The sequence below is a fragment of the Meriones unguiculatus genome, chromosome 8, assembly GCF_030254825.1.
Source record: "Meriones unguiculatus strain TT.TT164.6M chromosome 8, Bangor_MerUng_6.1, whole genome shotgun sequence".
Taxonomy (NCBI): Eukaryota; Metazoa; Chordata; class Mammalia; order Rodentia; family Muridae; genus Meriones; species Meriones unguiculatus.
Window position 1 is genome coordinate 105,707,868 of NC_083356.1, and position 27,521 is coordinate 105,735,388.

The 27,521-nt window shown below is 37.7% G+C and overlaps 1 protein-coding gene across 2 annotated transcripts in view; it reads right to left on the reverse strand.

Annotated features, from left to right (window-relative positions):
* LOC110541015 (sodium channel protein type 1 subunit alpha) overlaps positions 1-27,521 on the reverse strand; it is a 127,641-nt gene that overhangs the window by 33,356 nt on the left and 66,764 nt on the right. Inside the window, exons 3-17 of one of the 2 annotated variants that reach the window (XM_060390321.1) lie at positions 25,785-25,903; positions 22,673-22,762; positions 20,853-20,981; positions 19,146-19,237; positions 18,345-18,614; positions 14,849-14,912; positions 14,242-14,383; positions 13,460-13,666; positions 11,677-11,961; positions 10,211-10,558; positions 8,790-8,922; positions 7,797-8,035; positions 5,622-5,795; positions 3,549-3,905; positions 1,865-2,347 (exon numbers count right to left, since the gene is read on the reverse strand). In XM_060390321.1, the coding sequence (XP_060246304.1) occupies positions 1,865-2,347; positions 3,549-3,905; positions 5,622-5,795; positions 7,797-8,035; positions 8,790-8,922; positions 10,211-10,558; positions 11,677-11,961; positions 13,460-13,666; positions 14,242-14,383; positions 14,849-14,912; positions 18,345-18,614; positions 19,146-19,237; positions 20,853-20,981; positions 22,673-22,762; positions 25,785-25,903 (3,132 nt within the window). Of the gene's footprint in view, positions 1-1,864; positions 2,348-3,548; positions 3,906-5,621; positions 5,796-7,796; positions 8,036-8,789; positions 8,923-10,177; positions 10,559-11,676; positions 11,962-13,459; positions 13,667-14,241; positions 14,384-14,848; positions 14,913-18,344; positions 18,615-19,145; positions 19,238-20,852; positions 20,982-22,672; positions 22,763-25,784; positions 25,904-27,521 lie in introns of both variants that reach the window. The other variant, XM_060390319.1, reaches the window with a different exon arrangement.

The following is a 27,521-nucleotide window of genomic DNA, read 5'->3' on the forward strand; positions in this document are numbered from 1 at the left end:
GTTAAAAACAACACATCTCCCTTCTCACATTCCAAATCCATTTCCATGGACAATGTAGTTAGGATTTTCCTCTGTATTTTGTCCCTCTCCTTTCTTTCACTACAAACTCCCAAAATATCCCAACTCAGGAACTGCTAATTTTAATATCAGCTCCTACTTCTGAAAGTAGAAATTACCCACATGACAAAGAAAAAAATGTGTGGTAAAAACTTGTGAGTGCTCTCTGTCACGAACAACTCCACATTTGGCTAAGGCCGAGGATCTGGCTTGCTTCCATGTATGTGGACCTATCTGCATTGCCCCCGTGGCACGCCTGGGTTGGCTACCCAGAGGCTATTTAAGCTGTGGGCTGGCTTTCCCCGGGGTCCGAGGATTGTTCAGTGTTCCTGAATAAACTGCATTGAAAAAAAAAAAAAAAAAAAACTTGAATCACCATTAAGTAGACACATTCAACAAAATTACATCATATGTTAATTGTATCTGCCCTGGACAACTACCTACCAAAACACACCATGGGTTCCCTTGGTTGTGGTGGCTATACCAGTAAATTTTATTAGGAATTGAATGTTTTTGACATATTAATTTCTTCAAAGTATTTAGATTAAGACACTCTCAAGATGTTTTGCTGTCTTTGAGAGTTCCATAAAAACACGAATCAGAGATTCTTTGTTTTAGACTTTAGAATTGCCTTACAAAATTGTCTTTTTCCTCAAGGTATCATATCCTCTTTTATCCATAATAGCATTATATCCCAGAAAGCCCACTGTAAGCTGAAAATGTAAGCACAAAAATACACTCAGGATACTCAAACTACTGAACACCATAGCTAGCAACACAGCACACGGGAACATACTGGTTGTTGAGGAATAGTAATGGTGAGGCAGTCCAAGTCAGGGACAGTCCTAATATCCATAAATGGTTTAGCTTAATATTTTTAAGTAGGATCCTATGGATGGAATTGTATTCTCCTACCTATCGTCTGTTCCAGAGTCACACGCTGAAGCAGAGAGTGTCTGTTTATCTGAAGTTGTACCATGTTAAGGAGCCCTACATATCTAATGAATCATGAGGCTAAGGTTCTAATTCCATAGAGTGAGGCCCTTACACATTGAGAGACAACCGAGGTATTTCTATTCTTTTGCACATATCACAAAGACAGGCCTTGTAAAGAGACAGTGCGAAAGCGGTCATCAACAGCCTTAGCAGATGGACCTCACCAGACACCATCCCTGCAGTACCACAATCTTAAATTGTCTGCTTTCCAGAACTGTGAATAAATACATTCTGTTTGCTTAAGCCATCCAATATATAGAACAATGTTATTTTATCCTACAAAGAACTATAACGTCATGTAATTTTAATGTGATGACTGGTATAGACCACTTCTTTCTAAAGTTCACTTTTCTATGTATTTGAGCTGAGGGGATACACAGACAAGTATAAAAACTTACAGACAAAGGGTCTAGGTTCAAGGACAGGTTCTACCTCTCACTGGTTATATGCTCTAAGCATCCAAAGGCACTTTTTTTTTTTTTTACTAGAAAAGTTACAATAACATGTTCCTTCTCTGTCCATTATAAGGAATAGACAGCCATATAATGATACTGTTTTCATTCATTATTTATTACCCATTTAACAGATATTGTTTAATAAGTATGAGAAAATTCACACAACAGTATATTATACTTTGGTTTGTCATATACCACCCTGTGATTAAATCTTTAATTTGTCAATAAAATAACATTTGACTTTATGTCAAAAAGGTTCTACACAATAATAAATACAGATAATATTCATCCACCTGTATATATTTATACATATACACGTGGATAAAACTTTACATCCCCAATTCATAGAATCTTACCTCTTTGCTTTCTTCTAGATCTGATTCACTGCTAAAGTCTTCTGTGTTTAGGTTCTCAAAGTCAGACTCTCCCACAGCAATGGGCACAGTCACAGTGAGGCTGGGGTTGTTTATGAAGGACATGTAGTCACTCTCATCGATGATATACTTTTCCACGCTGCTGCCAGTCCCTATTCCACTTGTGGTTCCATTTACATCTTTCAGACAGTCCAGATCTTTCCCAATTTCTGTTGTGTGGTTAGAAATACAATTGTCTTTTCTGTTGTTTAGATCGTCGAGTGGCTTAATTTCATCTAACATCTTCTGTTTCCTCACGAAGGCTTGCTGAATAAACTCGTATATTTTTCTTTTTACATAAGCTATTCCCTTGTGCATCCGGTCCACGGCGATTTGAAGATTGTTCATTTCATTGTCGTCGTCAGTGGCTGCGAGGTTGTCTGCACTAAATGAGCTCAGAAGCAAGGCCAGAAAGAGGTTCAGGACCTTGAAAACAAACACAGGTGTGTGTTTACCATAACACAAAGAGGAACATAGGATCACTTACTCCCTTAGGTGTAGAAGAAAGGATTGAGTTAGGTGAGCCAAAGGCAGCAAAGCAGTCATTAGCAACGAGGTGGGCTAAGGTCAGAACACTTGCTGCAAATCATGGGGCCCTGGGTTCAACATGCAGCCCTGAAAAGGCATTGGGCACTCTGAATTTGTGATATGGCTCTATCTCCACATAACAAAAGGATTCTTCCTACTGCCCTCAAGATTTCCCACACATGAAATGATGAATTTGAATGAATAAGTTTACCACTATACTTAAAATGGTACAAGTAAAAGAAAACAGTATTTACTGATATGCTGTAACAATTTTAAGTTTAAAAATCATTAATATCTCCAGTTATACATTTAAATGTATTTGGGAGTTCCTTCCTTGACGGTTTTCTGTTGTTGGGTGTTAAAAAAATCATGATCATGAACAAATTTAGGATTAAAAGCACAAATCCTCAAGATATGCATGGACCATTCTAGTCAATACTATTCTATAGCAGAAACTCTCTCTCTCTCACACTCACTCTTTGTTTCTCTCTCTCTCACACACAAAACATATATATATATATATATATGTATATATATATATATATATGTATATGTATATATGTGTGGCAAATTGGTGAACAATTTTAACAATTCTATATAACTTACTAAATAAAAGGGGTGAAATGACTGACCTAAAATGGAGGTGAGAAGCCGGGCAGTGGTGACGTATGTCTTTAATCCTAGTACTCAGGAGGCAGAGGAAGGCAGGTCTCTGAATTTAGAGCCAGGCTGGTCTACACAGTGAATTCCAGGACAGCCAGGGCTACACAGAGAAACCCTGTCTCAAAACAAACAAACAAACAAACAAACAAACAACAACAACAACAAAAAAGACCAAAGCAAAATAATGGAGTTGAGAATAAAAGTTATAGATAATATTAGTGTGCATACATTTTAAAATGTATTTCTGTATTACCATAGTGTATTGTGATGTTATACATTGCAACATTATAATATTTTTCAAAAGGAGAAAATAAATATATTTTAAGACCAGACACCTTCAAAATTAGTAATCATAAAAGTTGCTTTTTAATAAAATGGGCACCACGGTGTTACATTATTAATAGTCCTGAGATGCATATTTTTCTTGGGTACATACCACGAGGTTCCCAATCACCATGACCATCATGAAGACAGTAAGGCACATGGCTTGTCCAGCGACCTCCATACAATCCCACATGGTCTCTATCCACTCTCCGCACAGCACACGGAACACGATCAGGAAGGAGTGGAAGAAGTCGTTCATGTGCCAGCGCGGGAGCTTGCAGTCGGTGGCAATTTTGCAGACACAATCTTTGTAACTTTTGCCAAACAGCTGCATGCCGACCACGGCAAAGATGAAGACGATGATGGCCAGCACCAGGGTCAGGTTGCCCAGGGCGCCCACCGAGTTGCCGATGATCTTAATGAGCATGTTCAGCGTGGGCCAGGACTTTGCCAACTTGAAGACTCGCAGCTGGAAAATGAGAACAAATAGATACACATTATTATGATATTCAAAAAGATTAAGTATCTTGGCATTTATGAAAGAATAAGGGAGTGCAACTGAGTGACAGGACACCTCCCTAGTGCCCAGCCAGCCATAAGGTCCATAGCTAGCACTACACACCTCTAAAAAATCCTCATATTATCTTGCTCTAACTTTCTCAGATTCATAGTTAACATTTGGACCCACCTAGGAAGAATCTAGCTTTTCCAAATTTTAATTATGTGGATCATTTTTTTTTTCTGAAAGTGAATTCTTAATAGTATATTGGAAACCGTATTCTTTTTTTTTAACTAATTTTTTTAAAATATTAGTTACAGTCCATTAACCCTGCATCCCAGCTGCATCCAGCTCTCTCCTAATCCCACCCTCCCTCCCTCATCTTCTCCCTACCCATTTCCAAGTCCACTGATAGGGAAGGACCTCCTCCCCTTCCATCTGACCCCAGCCCATCACGTATCCTCAGGCCTGACTACAAAGTCCCTCCTCTGTGGCCTAGCAGGGCTGCTCCTTCCTCAGTGGGCGGGAGGGGTCAAAGAGCCAGCCATTGAGTTCATGTCAGAAACAGTCCTTGTTCCCCTTAATAGGGAAAACACTTGGATACTGAGCTACCATGGGCTACATCCAGGCAGGGGTTCTAGGTTATATCCATACATGGTCCTTGGTTGGAGATACAGTCTCACAAAAGACCCCTGTGCCCTGTGTCCTTGTGGAGCTCCTGTCCTATCCAGGTCATACTAACTCCCCCTTCTTTTATATGATTCCCTGTATTCTGCCGAAGGTTTGGTCATGAGTATCAGCATCTGCTTTGATACACTGCTAGGTAGAGACTTTCAGAGGCCCTCTGTGGTAGGCTCTTATCCTGTTACACATCCTTTCTCACAACCAATGATGGCGGAAACTCTGTTCTTTAATTTGCTTCTCTGAGACCACCCACAAAATTTTATAATGTCATATTGACATCTGAAAGTGAATAATTTCTGCCAAAAAGCTTCTAAGTAACATTGCATTGAGCCCTGATGTAAATTGGAAAATATTTATTATCTATTAATATTACACTGGGGTAAAGATATAAATAAATGTACATACAAACCTGTAATATTTACTATAACTCTCCTTCAATCCTCAGGGGCACATGTATGAATTAATACATATTCTTAATAATCCTAAAATCTGTCTGGGTTTTGGTGGAATAGACTTTCTAGGGTCAGAATTCCATGCATACCTTTTATGTGCATCTCCCCCACTGCTACCCAGGGCTATTTACATTTTCAAGTTACTATTAAAATACTGATCATTTCTATTATACACACTTCTCCTGTTTGAAAGTATTAATGGTACAGGTCATTACAAACAATGCTTTCTCAACATGGCAACAGAAAGTCATACCAGCATTCACATGACAGGACTAGAGACAGTTCAGGGGTAGAACATGTGCAAGGTTCTGGGTTATGTAACCCAGTACTGCAGACTAATAACTGATAATATTAGCAAAATTTACACAAATATACCTTTCATAAGAAAGTTGTTTTTATACAAATAACTAGAGAGATATGTTTTCCCATTTATTTAGGGGCATCAAGTCATATAAAAATCAACAATATTAATGTTTGTGTGGAAAAGTGTATGAAAGTGCTATGAAAGAACACCACTGGGGAAAACTATTATTGACCCCATCTTGTTTACCAGTCGAAATGAACGGAGAACTGATAATCCTTCTACATTGGCAAGGCCAAGTTCTACCAGGCTGAGTGTCACAATGAAACCATCAAAAATATTCCAGCCTTCCTGGAAATAATAGTAAGGGTCCATGGCAATGATTTTTAGGAACATTTCTGCTGTGAAGATCCCAGTGAAAACCTAAAATCAAAATAAAATTACTCAAATTCTATCAGATAATGATGATGACAAAAATTACATTATATAATTTTTAGGATAAAAGGCTTATATTCCTTTTCCATTACTAATTTACTAATTTTCTTACTATTTTGCTTGTAGAGACAAGTTTAGTTGATAAGGCTGAGTTGCATTAGTTTTCTGTATTATCCTCACAGAAGCTCCAATAACCAGGAAGAGTAAATAAGAGAAATATTCTCTTACAGGTGCAAAAAACAATATTTCAAGGTGTGTAAAATACCTGTATATTTATCAACCAACTAGAAAATGGCTGGATAAATTGATCAAATTGAGCAGTAATGCAAAATTTTGACAATGTTCATTTCATTCCATTCAATTGTCTTTCTTTCCAGACCTCACAGAACCTATATAATGACAAGATTTTGCCCACAGTTTTACTCATAAGTTTTCCCTTATTTCCTTCAAATCAGACAGCTATTGTTCATGTGTATTGTGTATTCTAAGTATTACATAAAATGCATGTCATTTTTAGATAGTTTTTCAAATAAAAACTGAGATTTCCAAGTTGAGTCAGCTGGAAAACTTTTTTTTCTACATAGGATTATTTTTTATTTAATTATTTTTATTTTTATTAATTACAGTTTATTCACTTTGTATTGCCCAGTCCTCTCCTCCCAATCCCACCTTTCCTCTTCCCCAACTGTGCCTTTTTCCCAGTCCACTGAAAAGGGAGGTCCTTCTCCAGTTCTCTCTGATCCTAGTCTATCAAGTCTCATCAGGAGTGACTTCGTTGTCCTCTTCTGTGGCCTGGTAAGGCTGCTTCCCCCTCAGGAGGAGGTGATCAAAGAGCAGGCCAATCAGATCATGTCAGAGACAGTCCCTGTCCCCATTACTATGGAACCCACTTGGATACTGGAACTGTCATGTGCTACCTCTATGCAGGGGTTCCAGGCTATCTCTATGAGTGGTCCTTGGCTAGAGTATCAGTTTCAGAAAAGACTCCTGTACCCAGACTTTTTGGATCTGTTGCTGTCCTTGTGGAGCTCCTGTCCTCTCCAGGTCTTACTCTCTCCCACTTCTTTCATAAGATTCCCTGTACTCTGCCCAAAGTTTGGCTATGACTCTCAGCATCTGCCTTGATACCCTGCAGGGTAGAGCCCCTCAGAGGCCTCCTGTGGTAGGCTGCTGTCCTGTTCCCTGTTTTCTCCTTCCTCCGATGTCCATCCTCTTTGCCTTTCTGAATGAGGATTGAGCATCTTTTCTTTTAATTTTTATTAGTTACACTTTATTCACTTTGCATCCCCCCATAAACTACTCCCTTCACCCCTCCCAATCCCACCTTCCCTCTCCCTTCTCTACACATGTCCCTCCCCAAGTCCACTGATAGGGGAGGTCTGCTGGAAAACTTTTTAATAATTTATGTATTAAAGTAAAAAAAAGAGTAGTAGATGGAAACTTGTACTAAAAAATGGGTTTACTGATATTATATACAAAATGCACTAGCACTTTCAATATTTCATGGTCTACATGAAGAACATGTAGAAGATGTTTCTAGACTAGATCTATGAAATAGAACATGGAGCCCCAAAGCCCTGGCAAAAGAGCAGATGGAGACACTTTTGTGTCGTTGATCATTCTTTGTAAGAACAGATAAAGAAGAGAACTCGTGATCATATTTGAACTATCCAGAGCTAGGACAGAGTGATGCTATCATGTAAATAAAAAACATGTCCTTAAATTATGAAGCATCTTATGTTTTGAGAGCTTTGGAAACACCATTATTGACTTTTTAATTATTATTGCAGGTCTATATTCTATTTCCCTGTTTTCACACAGACATTAAAGACTATCATTCTACAAAAAAAAAGTGCATAGTCAGCTGGTTCTACTTGCTTTTGGGATGCAGGAGATGTGATTTAATGCAGATAAGCCATTAAATGTAGTAAAAACTTTCTCAAGCAGAAAACTTGAAGACTGAACACAGTTACCTTCTAGTATGCTTACCAAGTTTCCTACTGTAAGCACATTATTGAAATGGTCCGTCATAGGGTAGTGCTCCATGGCCATGAAAAGGGTGTTTAAGACAATGCAGATGGTGATGGCCAGGTCAACAAATGGGTCCATCACAACCAGGTTGACAATATGTTTCACTTTAAGCCAATATGGGGAACAGTCCCAAATTAAGAAAATGTTGGAAAATTTATACCAACATGGTGGACATTTCTGCCTGGATTCTTCTAGCTCTAGATTAAAAAAAAAAAAGAAGAAGGAACAATAACAATTGATTATTTTCTAAGTACAAATTTTTCTTAGATCCGCTAACCATACTTTCAGTAGCAAACATTTTTCTGTTTACTGCAAAGATAAAATTTACTTGACAAAATTTATTTGATAAAATGATATAGATAGCACCAAACATGTACATAAGGTAGAGATAGGAAAGAAATCTTTTTTTTGCATAGATATTGTTGATTAATATCTGGCCTCTGATACAGTGGTTGGTCATACAGATGAAGTTTCCACAGAAACATAGCTTGGGGCAATTCATTCCGTGTAGACTTCTATGTTACTGACAGACTACCAATTGTAAGATTTAGGGCAAGGATTAATTCGATATAAAAATCACCCAAAAATATGGTTTTATTTTGTCAAAGTGACTTATTGTTCTCCCTAATCTTAAAATTATTTTGGATCCTGATGGAAGAAACCATGTTACTAAAGTTTGAAGCAAACTTCAACAGAGGATTTCTGACGAATGGAAGGGAAATCTCTAATAGTTCCCATACATGATTAAGACATTAAAAGTTCAGAGCCTAGAACATTGATTTTCATGTTCAATACTTCCAGAATACAGGACCATTCACTTAATAGAAGAGCCATTTCTTTTCTTTTCTTCTTCTTTTTCCTTCGAATGGAGTTGCCAATACATAGAGATATTTGACTCCAATAAGGTGATGCAAACTTGTTGAAATAATATAGGTGGGGTTTGTTACAAACCTTCTACTGTATTTGTTAAGATGCTGGCTATGCTCATTGCCCTCTGCCTTTGGGAAGGATCTTCTAGGAAGTCCATGGAAACATGGAACGAACTTGATCTCCTCTTTCTCATCTCAGTTTCAGTGGTTGTTCCCTGTAAAGCAAATGCTAAGGCATTAAATGCTTAACTTGAGCAATGTGGCACACAAAGAAATGGAGACAGTGATTTTCATGAAACACATGCATCATGCATCTTCATATTTAATGGCCAATGGTAGATACTGGTGACTTATTGGATCATTAACCTGGAATATTCAAACTGTTACCCATTTAGTCATAAGGAAAATTTAAAATTTTGACCCCTTGATCCTATAATCTTATGAAATACGTGATCATAATACAGTTGGTAAACCTCTTCATAGACATATATAACCTGTTTTCAATTAATTAACAAATTGTCAAATCCTAATACCTTAAAAAGTTATATATATAACATATATATATGGTTATGCCATTTTTTTTTTACTTTTGGGAAAGTAGCCATTTCATTCACATTTGAGAAAGTAGGTATTTAAGAAAATACTAATGACGATAGAACACTTAACTGTCCCCTCCTTTTCCAGGCCTAAGGCATTAATGATCATTGATAATATAAAGTAAATGCTAAAAAAAAATCCATCCATGTGATGCAGGGACAACAGTTTCATCCAGGGTACCAAAGCAATAAGTCATCTAATTTACACTTAGTCATGCCTCATCATGCTGATATATTCCCGAGTGAGTGAGCCGTGTAAGAGGAAGCAGCCTTTGTCTAGAAAGTTCTCGTCTGAGGGTACGTGACAAACACACAGTACTTCTTCATTACACGGACAGTTATTTTATCTGGATTAGTAGTTCACTGGTGTCTCTGTGTAGATTGGTTTTGAGAATACCTATATCAGCATTTTTTTTGTAAGATAAATATGAATCCTGGAAATTTTAGGTAATGATGAAGCTGTCTATGCACAGTGTTTTTGAAAGGCTGAACTAAGGCACAGATAAACTGAAGGGTCTGGTGGGGAGATTTACTATACACGCTTTACACTTAAAAGCCATTAATTTACTCTTATAATAGGGCATTAGGGCGGTACATATCTCAATTCAGTTTGGGTACACAGCAAATCATCCAAGGCAGTAGTTATTGTCCAATTAATCCTTAGCATATACAGTGGGTAATGCATCCAGGTTTGTGCAAGGAGGGCCGAGGCTCTAACATTTAGTTGGTTAGTCTGTTAAGGGCGCTACAAGATGCAGGTGCATTCTCAGCTCGACCAACCAGGGATCATTCTCAAGAGTTCCATTCTGTAGAAACACTGGCTGGTGCAGCAATCATGGGCCAGCCATGCCTGAACTATGTAAAACTTTCTTACATTGTCATCAGTAGCTGGCTTATCTATTATCACCTCTGGCAGAAGCTGTCCAACTGGTGACGTAAGAGCCGAGGGTCCGCCCACCAGGGAAACCACACCATTGCAATCCACAGAGCTGTACATCTTCCCATTTGCTGGAAGCACCGCCAGCATTCGCGAGGACCTGCTGGTTTGACTCAGGTTACTGTTGCGGCGCTCTCCGTGTCTCCGGGGCACAAACAGGGAGTCTCTGCGGCTCTCATTATCCTCAAAGGTGCTGTGCTCATCGTCAGCAAAGTCGTTCTCAGACCCCACATCCTTTGCTCGCCCTCTAAAGCTGAAAAGGCTTGTTCGGCTATTCCTTCTTGGAGAAAATAAGGAGCCGCGGATGCTCAACAGGGACTGAAAGTTTGAAACACAAAATCATATTACAACAGCTGGTTGGAATAGCTTTGGAAGATTGAGTTGAAGGAAATATCATCATTGGTTAGAGAAGGTAGCACATTCCTTTTGATTAAAATAATTTATAGACATTCAGATAAAATTAAATTAGTTCTGTACAGTATGCTTTCCAACCATTGATATTAAATAATAGATATCAATTATTATTTAATAATTGATATTAAATAATAGATTAAATAATGCAGCCTAAAGGTAAGGGGAGAAAACTACCCAGCTACCATCTCTCAAATTTAAACAAAAACATCCTTAAGAATTTCTCTATGGGAAGACAGTGCAGCCAGTCCTGATGAGATCTGTTAGGCTAGGTTCAGATGGAAGGGGAGGAGATCCTCCCCTATCAGTGGACTAGGGGAGGGGCATAGGAGAAGAAGAGGGAGGGTGGACGGGATTGGGAGGGGACAAGGAAGGGAGCTACAGGCAGGATACAAAATAAATAAATTGTAATAAATAAAAATAAAATAAAGAATCTCTCTATGGATGCAGTCATGTGCAGTGAACATGGATAGTTTCAACGATAGTTTTCACAGACTGTTTTAGTTCACTTTACTAAAACTACTTTATTTTTCTGATTCACCTGTAAACTAGAAGTTAAAAATCTGAAACTCTGAATGATGCATTTTCTGTAAAGTCTATCATGACTGCTATTTTCCAGAAGTTCACAGGACAATTGATAAGTTATGAGAAGAAAACTAATATAATGTCGTGAATTAACCAAAGGCACAATTCTGAGAAGCTAACCCATAGCCTACATTTAGTTGATGTTAGAAGAGCTGAAAAATTAAATATCACTAATTACAGAAGATAACCAGAAGGCATATTTAACATAAAAACTCAGTTCTCATGACTTCCAACCCTGTGTTATTTCAAAAGCATCTAAGAGCAGATTTGAGTGCCTGTGGAGAGGAGTAAAACTTCCCATAACTCTAGGGAGAAGAAAGAGTCTTAAGCATAATGTAGCTGTAATCAGCTCAGTTGATGAAAAACCCCTACACCTATTTCAGTTCTCTCTTCAGCTGGCTCATTTCTGACCATGCATCAGAGAACTCAGCATTGCATACCTGATGTGGGGAAGAGTACCTCTTTTCATACGTCAGTCTGTTCCCTTCTATGGAGAAGCGAAACCCTTTCCTCCTGATGCTGTCCTCAGACTCAGATTTGTGGAATTCATCATCATCTTTCTCTTCCCCTCCAGACTGCTCTTTCTGTTTTCTTTTCTTCCTCCGATTCCGTCTTTCTTTAGCACTCTTAGAACTCAACTTGGAGGCTTCTGAAGAGCTATCTGAGAGCCTGCCTGCTGCACTGGGCTCTCTGGAATGCTCTGATGCTGTTGCAGCTGCAGCCTGCTATATAGAGAAGAAAGCACTTCAGTGTGGTCCAAGAGAAGAAAGCTGAAATCTTTAAGTTACTAGCGTTTCGTATATCATTTACAAAATAGCAGCTAAATGAAGCAAATATCATCTAGAAGATGCTTTCCAGGTATGAAGAGAATTTTGTTGTTGTTGTTAACTAATAATGACTTTTAGAAATAATCTGCTTTCCTATGGAAACATTAACTCTACAGAGACCATATGCTCATAAGATTCATTGGCATCAAATGAATATAAGAATGGTAGGACTCAGCGAATTCTAAAAATTAGTATGGAATGGATGTTATCTTCATTTCTAAAAAAATAAAAAACAAACAAACAAAAACTGGAACTTGGAAGAAAAACCGAGGAGTTACTCGAGATTCTGTCCAAAGTAGGAAATGAGAGAGTGAGCTAAGGTCCTCTCCAGTATCTATGTTTCCACATGTTATCAGTCAAAGTTATGAAGGGTATCTTGCAATCTCTTCCTAACTCCTCCATGATACTATTATTCGTAAGAAGGTGAGTTGATAACTTTCTGCTAAGCAAGTTAAGACATTCAACCCTCCAAAAGTGCCCCAACAATCTTCATTTCAACAGTGCCTCTTACTGGTTGTCATGAGACCACAGCTTGTTCTCTTATGAAGCTAGCATTTTTAATCATCATTATTCCCACAATACCCTTAACACACAACTGTAGCAAATAAATTAGAATGCCTGAATTAACTCATTTTTTTTTATGGTCAAGATGGCTCCAAATAAAATTTAAATAAAGTTTTATTAGTCTTTTTTAAAAATACAAACAATGAATTTGTATGTCTCATTTAGAAGCCACAAAGAAACAGCATAGGAGGTAGGATTCCTTTTATCATTCAGTGCACTGGATACAGTGACCTGTCATGGCAAGATCAAGTAAGCCCTCCTCTATTACTCTATACCTCTAGTGGTGCTTCTTTTCCTAGCTGTTGCTTTTACAACAGGGAAAATTTTAGTATAAAGGAAATTAAACAACCTCAATAAAAAACATTGTATTTTTGAGTAAAGAAAATAAGAAATCACTTTAGAGAAACAGGTAAACAGGCTTTATTTGACAACCAACTAATTTGCCTGTCAGAAAAGATGGTTCCTTTACAATAATTTTCTGGTGCCAGTTTATTCATCCTATAATTTTTTTTTCAAGTGAAGAAACGCAAAGTTTCTTTTATTCTTGGATTTACTGAAAGTGAGGAAAACGATAGAAGAAACATCTTTTGTGGCTAGTATAGACAATAAGTGCTGTGACCAGGCTAACTCAAGCTAAAGAGATGATGCACACACAGACGTCCTTAGAGGAGCTTGCTGTCCCCAGCATCCCCATATACTGTCAGACATCTCTGCCTGCCTTCCACCTTGGTTACAGCACTTTGGCAATGAAACAGTATAAGGGTTGGTACCAGAAAACTAGAGAAGCAATGGTTTGAGTTGTGAGACAAGACCTGTTAGAACTGCTGAGTACCTGGGCAGCCTCCTGCTGCTTCTTAAGTTGCTCCAACATCTGCTGAAACTCTGCCTCTTTCTGTTCAGCCTCCTCCAATGTGGCCTGATTCTGTTCCTCATAGGCCATGGCCACCACAGCCAGGATCAAGTTTATCAGGTAGAATGAGCCCAAGAAAATGACCAGCACAAAAAATATCATGTATGTTTTTCCAGCAGCACGCAGGGTCTAGAAACAAAAACATCGAAAATATTTTCACAATTATGTCAGTAGTGGGTGACTTCTCATTTCAACTTACTTGTGTGTCTGGCAGAACTCTGACAAAAATAACATTTGTGTCCCTTCAGTATTTCTTTAACCTCTATCTCTTCTTTCTTCTTTGACTTATGCATTGATAGTCATAGGGAGGGATTCTTGGAGTCACCAAGAATAAAAGTTGATGGAAAACAGTGACGATCTCCATGAAAAAGCCGAGCCTTTCATGGCAATTAAGAGACTAAAGAAAGAGATAATACTTGAGCGGGGAGACTGGGCTGAGGGAAGACTTGGCTTTTGTTTAGGAGAAATTGTGTCTAAGAAGAATGAGAAATAGGATTCAACTCATGGAGACACAGAACAGAATTATTCTCCTTGGCTTTACTCCTTTTAACAGGGATTGTAATCAACAGGACAGAGGAGCCCACATCTCTGGTCTCAAGTTATACTCTCTCTACTATATCATGCTGTGGTTTGCATTTCATGACTCAGTTTGTGTTCTTATATGCTTTTACTTAAATGCAGTAAGTATCTCTTCAGATTCTCACCAGTTGGTAAAGATTTTCCCAGAAGTCCTGAGTCATCAGTCGAAACAGGGACAAAAATGCCCAACTGAAGGTATCAAAGCTTGTGTAACCATAATTAGGGTTTCTACCAGCTTTTACACACATATATCCTTCTGGACATTGGCTGCAAATGGGGAAAAAGAAAGTATGACAAGACATTCTGCTGTCTTTTTATTCTGGTAGAAGCCTATACTTACAAAATAATCTAGTCACTGCTTTAAGGACACAAGAGTGTGGAATCCAACTCGCAGACACATTTCCCACCTTTGACATCATAGTATCTTATTAGCTGCTAGGTGTTGATGGTGCTAAGTCAACTTTTTCCATCACTGCAGAGTCTCCAAAGGCGATTCCGAGCTTGATACTTACATCAGGGATATAGCTTTACAGATCAAAGTTTTGCTTCTTGCTTTATAGAAGAAACCTCAATATTTAGATAAGTTCCCACTTTCATTTATATCACAGTTACTGAAAACTAGTATGCATAAACCTAGTTGCCGTTATCAGTGAATTTCTAGAGAAGGAGATACACAGATATATGTGGGAACATACCACACATACTCACATCTCACACAAATGATGAGCTTACCCTGCGTCAGAGCTATTTCCACACAGCAGTGCATCTAAAACACCATCCAGGAAATAATGATACCCTGTTTGAAAAGAAGAAAGTCATGTGATACACACTTGTAGTGTGAGAAACACTGAAAGGAGTGTGGGGAAGTCAGGTCCCACTTTCATGTTCACTAAGTGATTTTTAAGAATATTGCATTGCCTACTTAAACACACGAGGGTTTTTTTTTATCCCTTCAAATCTTACTATTATATTCAGGACATCGATACGCAATGGTTTAAGGTTTTCTTGATTGTTAATGTAAAATTGGTGACAACCATAGGTACTCATTAAACACTTATGAAAAGCCATCAGTATTCCCTACTACCTTAGTAAAATTAAAAAAAAAAAGCTCATCATCATCAGAAGATAAGAATGCGTGTCAATGGCTTATAGGGAACAATTGACAAATTTTTACCAGCCATATAAGTACTTTAATAAAATGAGAATATTTCAGAATTGAATAAAACAAAGATTTTTTAAAAACACACAAAGATGTTAGAAAAATCTTAAACATTAAAACTGAAAAAAGTAGAGGAGGTGAGCATCACATCGTATTCATGCTTCCTAGTTCTAATGAGTCCCTTCCTCCTTTCAGTAGCTACTCGAGGAGCCATCCCTGTAAGTCTCCTTGAATGCCCATTTCTTCTCCGTCAAAGACCGACAATGAAGAACCCCCCTCACTTTGTGTCCAGTCGATTATACATACCCACAGGAGCCTCAGTACACCCACTACCCTATGGCAGCCATTCATTCAAAAATATTATCGGAAATAAAGCCACACTCATTACTCCCTATTACTTGTATTGGAATTTTGTAGCCTTTCAACAGAGTTTATTGAATGAATAGACAGGAATGGCAGAAAGAAAAAAAATACACCAGATTAAATAATCATTGCTGGATTTTTGTAAGAAGGAATACTTCCCAAATGCTAAATTTCCAGAGGAATCCATTCCATGTGAGTTATAAAAGACACAGAACCACACAGAGAAAACATCATTCAAATTTACAAAATGTCCTGAATGTTTTAAACATGAACAGAAAAATCAGGCATAGGATTTTTAAGTTTTTAATTGGAATAAAGAGAAAAGATTATGGTGATTTGAATTTACAATTTTGATTCCCATTGTATAAATGGGTTCACATGTTTGAATGGATGCCTGTGTTTATGTCAGGGCACACATGTGCACATGGGGCTGGGGACCAATGCTCTGCTTTCCTTGGTTGATCTCTGTTTTTTATGACAGGGTCTCTTACAATCCTGAAGCTCACTGAAGTCACCAGACTGGCTGACTAGGGGGTTCTGCAGATTCACTTTTCTTTGTCTCTGTCTCTATCTCTGGGGCTACATGCATTCACCACAACACCTAACATTATTTAGGCTATGTGGATCCAAACTCAGATTCTCACATGTGGAAGGCAAGAAATTTACTGACTAAACCATCTTCCAAGTCCAAAAGAAAATAAAAGTTTATCCTAAAGAAAAGATAATCTGCCAAGATGTTTAATATTTGTTTTCCTACCATGCTCAAAGTTGAACCATTTCATATTTACATTTTATTTAAAATAGTCTGTTTTGAAAAGCTATAGTAATATTAGTGGAGGTAATAATTAGACTTAAGAGTTAAAAATAAACACAGGGGAGGAGGACCTCCCCTATCAGTGGACTGGGGAACAGGCATGGGTGGAGAAGTGGGAGGGAGGGTAGGATTGGGAGGGGAAGAGAGAGGGAGTTACAGGTGGGATACAAAGGGAATAAACTGTAATTAATAAAAATAAAATATAATAAAAAACAAAAAAATCCAAAAAAGAAACATACTTTTTTATTTCTTCAGATTATGAGAAAGATAATGTGTAATACATTTTCAGGAACGAGAATGCTTAAACCTTAAGGGATGTCTTTATAGTCTGTGTCTGATCTTAAACAAAAGGTGGACAAACTAAAGTTTTTCAGGACCTTAGTACGAAATGCCTCTCTCATCTAGAGATTGACATTTATTTGAAAACCATTTGCTGGCATGTAACTGAACATCACAGAGAAGAAGGTACCAAAGTGAGGCATTTTCCAGGTCCACTTTCAAAGAGACTTTGCTCATGTATGGTTTCCCTTTCCTTCCACTGTCACTGCCTTGAGAACTATCAAGGAGCATTAACAACAATCCCTGCAGTGTTCTAGCACACTGGGGCTTGCTCTCCACTCTAGGGCGTTACTCTTTACTCCAAAGCTAATCGCGGTCTGGTGATCTGCAAGCGTATCAAGGGTCTGTGTTCAGACACTTGATATTTTTCTTCACCAGCATATTTCCTTTCTAGATGAATCATGTTGTAACTTTCCCTGCTTCTGAAATACTGCTGCTGACAAATATTAAAATTAAAAGGAAGAAGCAGAAAATTTGACTCAGTTCATTTTCACTTTAAAAAGAGAAAGACATGAGTCACTTATTTTTCTATTCTTTCATAATTGATTCTTTCAATGTTCAAAGATTTGATCTAAATTCTTAAAGTAAATTCGTATAACTTCATTGAACCTGGCTTTTCTATTGATGTCTTTTGTGTCTAATTGACTTCATTGTTTTCTTATTTGATATTGCCTTTCAAGTTGAATATTACTATTTGTGGATCTCACTTGACCCGTTACAATAATAATGAAATAATAAGAATTTTTCATCATGCATTAAGCCATGTATTGTGACGGATATTTCCCTGTATCCTTGCACAGTCTGGGTCTCTGCAGTAATGTTTAGTGGCTACATTAAGAAAAGGCTTTTCACAAATTATATCTTCTTTGATTGTTATAGCTGTCAGAGGAGGAATGCACCGTGATGTATTATCCTAGGAAAATTCTCCCTAGCTGAATTCATTTGCCTCCTAGAAAATGATATTCAATGGCAAAACTTAGAATAGTTACCAAATTAAGCATTGTATGTGTGTAAAAAATGGGTAAGCTGCTTAACAATATTTTTCTTAGCTGGGCACAGGGTGCATGCCTGTAATTCCGGCACTCGGGTAGGCAGAGGCAGGCAGATCTCTGTTAGAGGTCAGCTTTGTCTACAAAGCAAGTCCGAGCAGCCAAGACTACACAGAGAAACCCTGTCTCAAAAACAAAAAATAAAAAGCAAAACAAAACGAAAGAACAGAACAAAAAAAATTCTTCTTAAAATCATTCAGAAAGATACAAATGACCTATTATTTAAAGTTCAGGGAAGAAGCTAGAAATGTACTTCAGTAGTACATCAACAGCCCAACTTGGGCAAAGTCCTGAGTTAAATCACCAGCATTCTTCTCAAAGAAAACAAATGAAATCCAGGAGGAAAAAAAAAATCAAACAAAAACATAAGTTTAAATATTTTTAAAAGTCTCATCAGATAATTTTCTAAGTAATTCCAACTTTCTTGTGATCATCTTAAGTCCACAAATAGATAGGAGGCAGGCAAATCATGAAAGGATAAGAGCACATAATGGTAATTCTTACTTGAGTCTTGGACATATGATTTCCAGTTAAATTCAAACACGGTTTCATTTACAAGTGTGCCATTGTAATCCATAGTTATATTCTTCTGGATGCTATGTTCCTCGATGGAAGCGTTGGTGGGGGGCCACTGCACACACTTATTCCTCAGGTTGCCCATGAACAGCTGCAGCCCGATGAGAGCAAACACACTGAGACAGAACACGGTGAGGATCATGACGTCAGACAGCTTCTTCACGGACTGGATCAGGGCCCCCACGATGGTCTTCAGGCCTTAAAGAAGGGTGCTCATTAAACATTTGAAGTAATACATAAATCCTTCACACTGTCCCACTGGAAACACTTGTCAATGAATAAGTCCCCAAAGCTGTCCGTGGCAGGCTATAAAAATGTTTTAGAGTATTATTTCATTTGAAAACAAATCTTCCATGCTTTTGTAGGCAATTCCTTATTATCTTATGAGTTGCCTTTTGTTAGCAAAGAAAAAAATTGTTTTATACAGGTATCAATAGATAAAATGAATAGAAATTAAAATTAATACATATAACAGGGGGAAATCTTTAATAACATTGACGTTACAGAAATACATTTTAGAGTAGAAACTGCTTGGGTTACGTATTAGAGAGTCTACACATTAAACACAAAGGTTGATAAAACCTACAAGGACAACAAGAGTAATATAGGAAGCACTTAGTCTTCTAATTCTTGGCTTTCTGTAATGATAATGTCAAGCAAGGAGGCTTGGTTGAAGAAGTCCCGAGTTAACTCAATGATTAACAGAGTATGCTCGCATGTAGCTCTCACCTGGGATGACTGAAATTGTTTTCAATGCTCGAAGAACTCTGAACGTTCTCAGCGCTGAGACATTGCCCAGGTCCACAAACTCTGTCACATATCTGTAATGGAGAGTTCACACACAGACACAATAACAGGATGCAAGGAAAGATGTGCAGGTACAATTAGCTTATGCTTTATACTAATCACTTTTACCTACAATTTACCTACAACAGCTTTTAGACTCAATGCTCTAAAATGCAAAGAGCTAAAATTTACCCAGGTTTACAAACTCTGTTACTTACCTGTAGAGTTAAGTCAAATTAATTTAAGATCTAGAGGACATTTGTTTTTATCTGGAAATTTCATGAAGCCTGTTTGCTGTTTTTAAATGATAATTACCATTGACTAAATGTAGATTTCGTAAAATGCACATCTCTGATGCCATTTGGAAAGCAAGGTAGTTAACATGGTATGGGGTTTGGGAAAATTAATTAAAGGAAAAACAAACCATGGGCCATGGTTTCAGTTAGAAAAGAAATAATACATGAAATCACCCAACAGAATGTATCTGTTATAATAGATTGCCTATTGCCCTACCATTCAAGATTAGCATTTCCTAACATAACTTTTGAATAAGAGTTGTATAAACTAACAAGAATTTTATGTGGCTATATCATTACTATTTTATTCTCAAGAATAAAATAAAGAAAGAGTAGTCCTAAATGCCACCCTGTAAGTTGTGGCTGAAAAGCATGGCGAAGGATTGAGTATCCTGATTCGATATGAAGTCATACAATGAAGACCGGGCATCCAGTATTTGCTCCTCTGAAAATATCAGTACTGTCTTTCTTCCTGCCTACCCCTTGACACCTGCTGATGTCCAGCTATCCAGATGGGGTAAGTGGTGTTAAGCCATTGTCCATCATACCTATTTTCAGCTATTCCTGCATAGCTACCCTTTATTTTCAGCTTCTCTTTCTGGGAAGTAGTTTATCACTAGCAAATGGGAAAAGACAGGAGAGTCGGGGCTGAGCGTAGAACTCAGTGTGTATTGAAAAGGTTTGTGTTGAGTAAAATAAAGAAGATCATAAAGAGAGAAAGAGAAAAAGAAGAATAAAAATTGAGCCAGAAGGGAAATAGAAGTAGAGTGTCTGTTTATCATCACTAAATATCAGTTTGCTCAAGAAATAACAATTTAACAATTTATAATGCATCAAATGCTTTTTCTTGTCTTGTTATCTTATTCTTAGCATATTTTGATGCATGACTACTTGCTTTCTACTATTCTACAATGCTAACAAAAAACAAAAACAAAAACAAAAACAAAAACAAAAAAACATGGGGGTAGGACAGAGCATGATAAGAAAGATCAGTGCAAGTTTGTGGAACTAGTAAAGTTTTGCTGCTGTGAAGTTTCACAAATATTCTCCGGGTCCGGTGAGAAATAATGCCTGCTTCTTCATTATGGATGTTTGTGTGAGAAGACTGACATACAAGAAAATTTCCCGTAGATTTTAATTGACATTAAAATTGTTGCAACTGTCCCACATGGAGCTGTGGAATGGGATTGCCCTCCTGACATAAACATTTTGACATGAATTCCGTTGCCTAAATCATACCAGCATGTTTTATCGTTAAAGCAAGTCATTGAAAAACCTGAGCACAGGGAGAACACCAAACTATATTCTTTCAAGTTTCAAAAAAATAAAAAATAAAAAATAAGAGGGCACTTACGCAAATGTAATGACAGTGAAGTCAAGCCAGTTCCATGGGTCACGAAGGAAAGTAAAATCCTCTAAACAGAAGCCCCTTGCAATAATTTTTATTAGTGATTCAAAAGTATATATTCCTGTGAAGGTGTACCTGGAAACAATCAGCCAAAAGTAACTCAGGACGTTGAAGTTTTAATTTAGAGTACATCAGCTCCATAACATTCTGTTTGTGGGAAATCATGGATGCCAACAGAAAACTAAGCCACTTGATAATAGGTCCACAGAAATAAAGCACCACATTAATTTAAACTTGGCTTCTATGGTGATTAGTTTTAAAAGCCAACTTTAGAATCATCAGGAAAGAGAGCTTCAGTGGGTGCTTGGCTTGCTCTGGCTGGCTTGTGGGCACGTCCACAGGGGATTTTCTTGACTGTCTTAATGGATGTAGGAAGACCCACCTTCAAATTGGGCAGCACCATTTCTTGATTTGGGGCCCTGGACTATAGAAAATTGGAGAATGCCAGCTGAGTACTAAGCATGCATACATTTGTTTTCTATCTTGCCCGTGAATGTGATGTGACCAGCTGCAAGCCCCTGACTTGACTTTCTTGAAATAATAGCGTGAAACCTAGAATTGTGAACTGAAATAAATGCCTTCTCCATTAAGTTGCTTTGTCAGGTTACTGTCTCAGAGCAACAGAAATAAAACTAGAATAAATTCCTACATCTATTTATTCCTAGAATAAATGACCCTGCATGAAGGGTCATTTTTTAAAGTACCATGAGAGCAGTGTGAGAAACGCATGTCATATACAGTCGGTCTGGCTACTATCTGAAAAGGCTTGACATTGACAGAAGCAGAGCCTCCTGGGAGTTAGCCAGTGAGCTCACAAGTTAGGAAGAAGCATAAGATGATTTTCTTGTAGAAGGGAAAAAAACTGAGCTTCTATATTGTTAAAAAAATGTGTGTCATTTAGTTAGTTGTGTGTTGTGTCTTACATGTTAACTTGAATACTTTCCGAATCCATCATGTACACAGTTTCTTATTTTTTTTTTCTCACAATCTATCCATTTTCTCCCTGGCTTCCATTTATAAGAGGCTTTGGAGGGTGGGTGGGTGTTAGGGTCAGCAGCCAGAGAGTGATAGGGCTCAGAACATGGGCAGCGTGAGCGTATACAGTAGCTGGGACCAGAACATCCATAGCTTCAGCGACAAGCTGTACCCCTCCTCCCCACTTGTCCCCAGGTACCAAGAGATGGTCAGTATGATTAGAAATGCTTCCAGCCTTTGAAAATGCTGCCAGAACTTTAACGGTAGTCTGTTTAGCCCCCAATCAACTGTTTCCTATACTCCTGAAACTAATGATCACTCTCAAAATAGATATGAATGACTGATGGTAAAGAGACTCAATGTGGTTTTTAATGTAGCATTTACAGCTCAATATTTTTGATTCTTTTTTTTAGCTTGCTTTCACTTAATTTAAATATTTTTGATTCTTAACTAACCAAATTAATGTGGAATAAAAGCCCAGCATATATCCCGTCTATCTTTCTACAATTACTTCCATTGCATTATTTCTTCAAATACTGAATCCTAAAAGAAAACTCTTGAGTTCTAATAGACTTCTGTTAAATACCAACTACAAGGGTAAAGGGAAATGCTAGATCCGACCCCAACAAGCCTGGGACCCAGTGAGTGTTGTCTGATTGTACAATTATGCCTATACATGACTTTAGCAAACATGCTCCCCAGTTTTATTTGAAGGATTCATCGAGACATAGGTTTTAAATCTCAAATACATGTACATGAATAAATATTTACAAATGCATAATTGAACTTACTCCACATTCTTTGTCCAGTCGGGAGGGTTGCTCATGGTCATAAACACACAGTTGGTCAAGATAGTGCACATGATGAGCATGCTGAATAAAGTAGGTTCGTGTTAAGGAAGACATACAAGAAAGTTCATGTCTTATACTTAAAAACGTAGTAATACTGAAAAAACCCAAACTGCAGTTCAACAGGACTGAGGGATGAGGGTGTGCATGTGTATTGCTTAATCTCCTTAACTTTCACTTCCTTCACCTGGTAAATATGTTTAATAATGTGACCCCTACAACTTCAGATTAAATGAGCGTATGGGGGAGACAGAAGAATACAAGCTGCTATTGCAGCTGTTTTTAAATCAGGGTGATCACCTTCCAGAGAGCTTTGGGGGGAGCCTATTCTTTATGATTGCTCTATGTGCATGTACACCTGCATGCCAGAAAATGTAGGTCATAGGTGGTTGTGAGCCACCATGTGGTTGCTGGGAATTGAACTCAGGACCTCTGGAAGAGCAGACAGCCAGCTCTCCAGCCCCAATTTGCAACATTCATGAGCAGAAAGCATTAATTTGAGTTAACTCACACAATTAGAATAGTAAATTCTTAAGGCAGGTACATTTCTGCAATGCCAAAATTTCTTCATTGATGGATAGAATTTATGAGCAAATATACCTTATGGTCAAGGCAGAATATGGTGCCAAGTTCTGGGTTGCAGTGTTTTGAATGAGTTTATGCAAGCTCACAGCATTTGATTGGATGAGAATGGGACACCCTTGAAGATCAAGCCTCGTCAACACTTGAGAGTAATAGAAATTCCACACAGCAATGTGCTCTTGGGACAGTCACTTATCTTCTGTGTGCATTCATCTCCCTATGGCTCCACCTACATTAAAACACGGATGCTAGTCGTGGACAGACTTTTTGTTTGTAAAGAAGCTAATGCATGGAAAAGGCCTGGAAGCAATGCCTTTGGGAAAGTGTATATGCACTGAGTGGTAGGTCGAATGAAGAAAATGTAATGAAGTTTTAGCTCTGAAAGTGGCCTTAAAATGTTACAATATTAATACAGATATTAGATAAAATAATTCATCTGTAACATTCAGACTCACCCAACTGAGCTCATATGTTCTCTAGCTGTTTTAATCTTCAGTTTTACATCTGATAAATGATGTTTTAGTAAAATTGTTCATCATATTTCTCTAAACTTATTGAACTTAAGGCAATTCCTTACTTTTTTTGGGGGGTGTGCTTTATGACCATGGTATTTTCAAGAAATACAAGCTAGTGGTCTTGAAAATAAAGACACAATTTTATCTGTTCAGTTGATTCCTTATGGTTAGATTCCTTATTATTTTGTCAAAAATAATGCATTGATGATCTGTATTTCCTCTTGTATTAAGTCAGAAGAATAAATTTTTATTTATTTTTATTTTTGCTGTTGATAGTAAGTTTGACCATATAATTAAGATAATAATTGCAAAAAAGACCAAACTTTAAAAGTGCTATTTCCCACCTTCATAGTTCATGGTTATTTTGCATGTTGTTATATTGAAATTGTGTAAAGTCCTCATCATAAATAAATTCTCAGTCCACAGTTTCTGTGTATCAGAATCTGGGTCCTGCAGAAGGTGTGTTTTAAGAAAATATGTTAGAAATCCCAGAAATAATAGCTAAACCCTGTAAAAAAATGGACATTTGGCCCGAGAACCTAAAAACCCATGTTTTCTGCCATAAGATCAGGTACTCTTTCTACTGAAGTTGATGGAATGCACAGAACATTTCCATTAGGTGTAAAGAAAGTTTTCATCAAATGACCACATGATGGCACTAGAAATACAAACTAAGATAAAAGTTTTTAAATGTTAAAACAGTGAACATAGAATTTTTTATATATGTTAAATCTTTTGTTTTCAATAATAGCCTATTAACAGTATTAAAATATTATTTGTAATCAACTGAACTCCAAAAGAGAATTATTTTTACTTTTGTTGTTTTTATTGTTTTTAACTTTTGTTGCTATTTTACTTTTCTTGTTTTTTGGTTTTGTTTGTTTTGTTTTGTATCTCCTTTTGTTGGTGTAGTCCTGGCTTTTTATTTAAGCTTCTTATTTAGTTATTATTTTTGTGGTAGTGGGAAGCAAATCAAACCCAGGGCCTTGTCCTTGCTCAACTCTGTAGATTTTAGAATTTAGGGTGTTTTTTTAAATGACTTTTGATACTTGTAATAGTATTTTTATGTTAATCATGACGAAGGCCACCAAGAGAAACCGTCATAAGTAAAGTTTTTCACTAATCAATATCCACATCAGAACTCAGTTGCAGAAACCATTGAACTCCCCCGAACTCGGTGGGAACCACAGAGCCAAGCCTCCTTTTACCTTTTAAAACAGTTTCAACTTGTCATAACATCATGAGTCTGTACTAAACAGTTAGTATTATGGAGTCATATTCAGTGGCTTAAATATGATATTTAGCCAATATTACTGCACTTCATAAAAACAATCAGAAATGTTGAAAAATTAGCTAAACCTGAAATCTCTTGTGATTTTTTATATGCTTTTAAGATCATTCTAAGGTCCATTAAAATGGTTTATATTGAATCTGTGACTACCCTGTATTTTACTTTGAAAGTAGATTTTTTTATTGTTATATAATTTCACTGACACTCCTATGCAACTCTGTACAAAGATAATAACAAGAAATATGGTTATTTTGCATAAAACACATACATACAGGGTTGCTGGTATTAATTGTCCACCTGACAGAGCCTAGAATCACCTTGAAGACAGGCCTCATTACATGCCTGTTGGGAATTATTTTGACTGCTTTGTTAATGCAGATGGAAAGACCCAGCTACTGTGGCTGGCAGTGTTTCCTGGCTGGGATCCTGAAGTGAAGAAGAGGGTTCAGGGCTGGAGGTGTGCCTGAGTGGTAGAGTGATTGCCTGACATCTCTGAGGTTCTGGGTTCAATTCTCAGCACTACGAAATAGAAAAAGAGATTTGTATGACTAATGAAAGATTCTAGATGAAAGCTATAAAGTGTGTGTATATTTCAGCTTAATTACACATATAAGTATAAGACACAATTTATACAGACAGTTACCATTAATCGCTTGCAAAAGGATATGAGTGTACCAAAATCTTTATAGCTATTTTCCTAAGAGGGTTGAAGGGAGTTAAAATGTACAGGGCGGAGGTGGCACTGAACCGGAAGATGGCCTTCCCTTTATTCAATACTATAAAGGTCTGCAAGATAGGAATAGACACATCAGTATAAATCCATCTTTCTGTTTTTTCTGCGAATAATTTCAACTTGTACAACCAGGACAATCACATTTGATGTGCGTGACGAACACCAGCTCTCTCTGGATCATTTATGTCCAACAGAAGAAACCTACAGTGATTCTTACCTTCCACCACACACTTACCTGATTCTGTACACCAGCCAGGAGAACGTCCTTTTCTTAGGATTTTTAGTGCATTAGTTAAGCCAAAATTTGACATGGGGGCACATTTCATTTTCATTCTAACATTCCTAAGAATTCCTTTCCATAATGATTTGTTTGCCTAGGTTTAATGTCAGGAAACTTAATCCTGTAGAATGCAAAATCACTCAACAGAACTGGATGTTTTAAAAATAAATATCCCTTCACTCTCCGTGCTTATAAAATAAACATTATCACTCCACTGGTAATAGAAAACGAAAAAACAGCTGCCGTCGAACCCACTCGGGTTAGATGGACAACGTCCAGTCATTGATTTCTGGAGGCAGGGCTCCCGGGAGAGGATCCTGTTGGCCAGGAGTGCTAAATTCTGTGCAGGAATATCTGAGGTAGCTGACACATTGAATTCTAATCCCAGTTGACTCCCACCTGCCTGGAGGAAAAGCTCAAAGTCCCCGGAGAACTCCGGATCCATAAACGTGAAGAGAGTCCGTCCCAGAAGTTAGACTCACGACAAGAGACAGATCGGTGTGCAGAGGGGAGAAAAGATTCATCACGCAACGAGGCAGTGTGGCATGTTCTGACACGGTCCTTCTAAGGCCTTTACTGATAGACTTCCTCCCTAGGTGGGCGGAAGACTCTGGAATCCTTGTGAATAACATAGCAAAGAGAGAGAATTCTAAGGTTTTTATTTATTTATTATTATTATTAAATTTCTAGGTATGGGGGATAGAATTAAAGCTTCCTGCGTGCTAAGCAAGTGCTTCAGCATAAGGCTGTATTTTCAGCTCAGGGTGCGCGCGCGCTCGCGCGCGCGCTTGTGTGTGTGTGTGTGTGTGTGTGTTGAATCTGTAACTCAGAGTCTTATACAAGTGATGCACTACTGAATGATGTCCCCAGCACAGTTTTTAAAATGTTCATGAGTCAATTCCTTAAAACTTTTTAAAAGTTATTCTGTGCCTTTTTTTTTTTCCATCTGAAGTCAAGAATTGTTCTTTTAAGGTCTGTAAAGAATTGTGTCAACATTTTGATGGGAATTGCATTGTATTTGTAGTTTGCTTTCCATAAGATGAAGGAATGACTAACTAAAGACTGGCCCTACTTGAGACCCATTTCAGGGGAGAGAACTAATTAATCTCCGAGATTATTAATGATACTCTGCTATGCTTGTAGACAGGAACCCAGCATAACTGTCCTCTGAGAGGCTTCACCCAGCAGCTGATGGAAACAGATGCAGAGACCCACAGCCAAACATTAGACCTCAGGGAGTCCCATGGAAGAGTTGGGGGAATGACTGAGGGAGCCAGAGGGGTCAAGGACTCCACAAGCTGACCTACAGAGTCAACTAACCCAGGCCCATGGGGGCCGTGTATGTCACAGAGACTGAACCACAAACCAAAGAACATTCATGGACTGGTCCT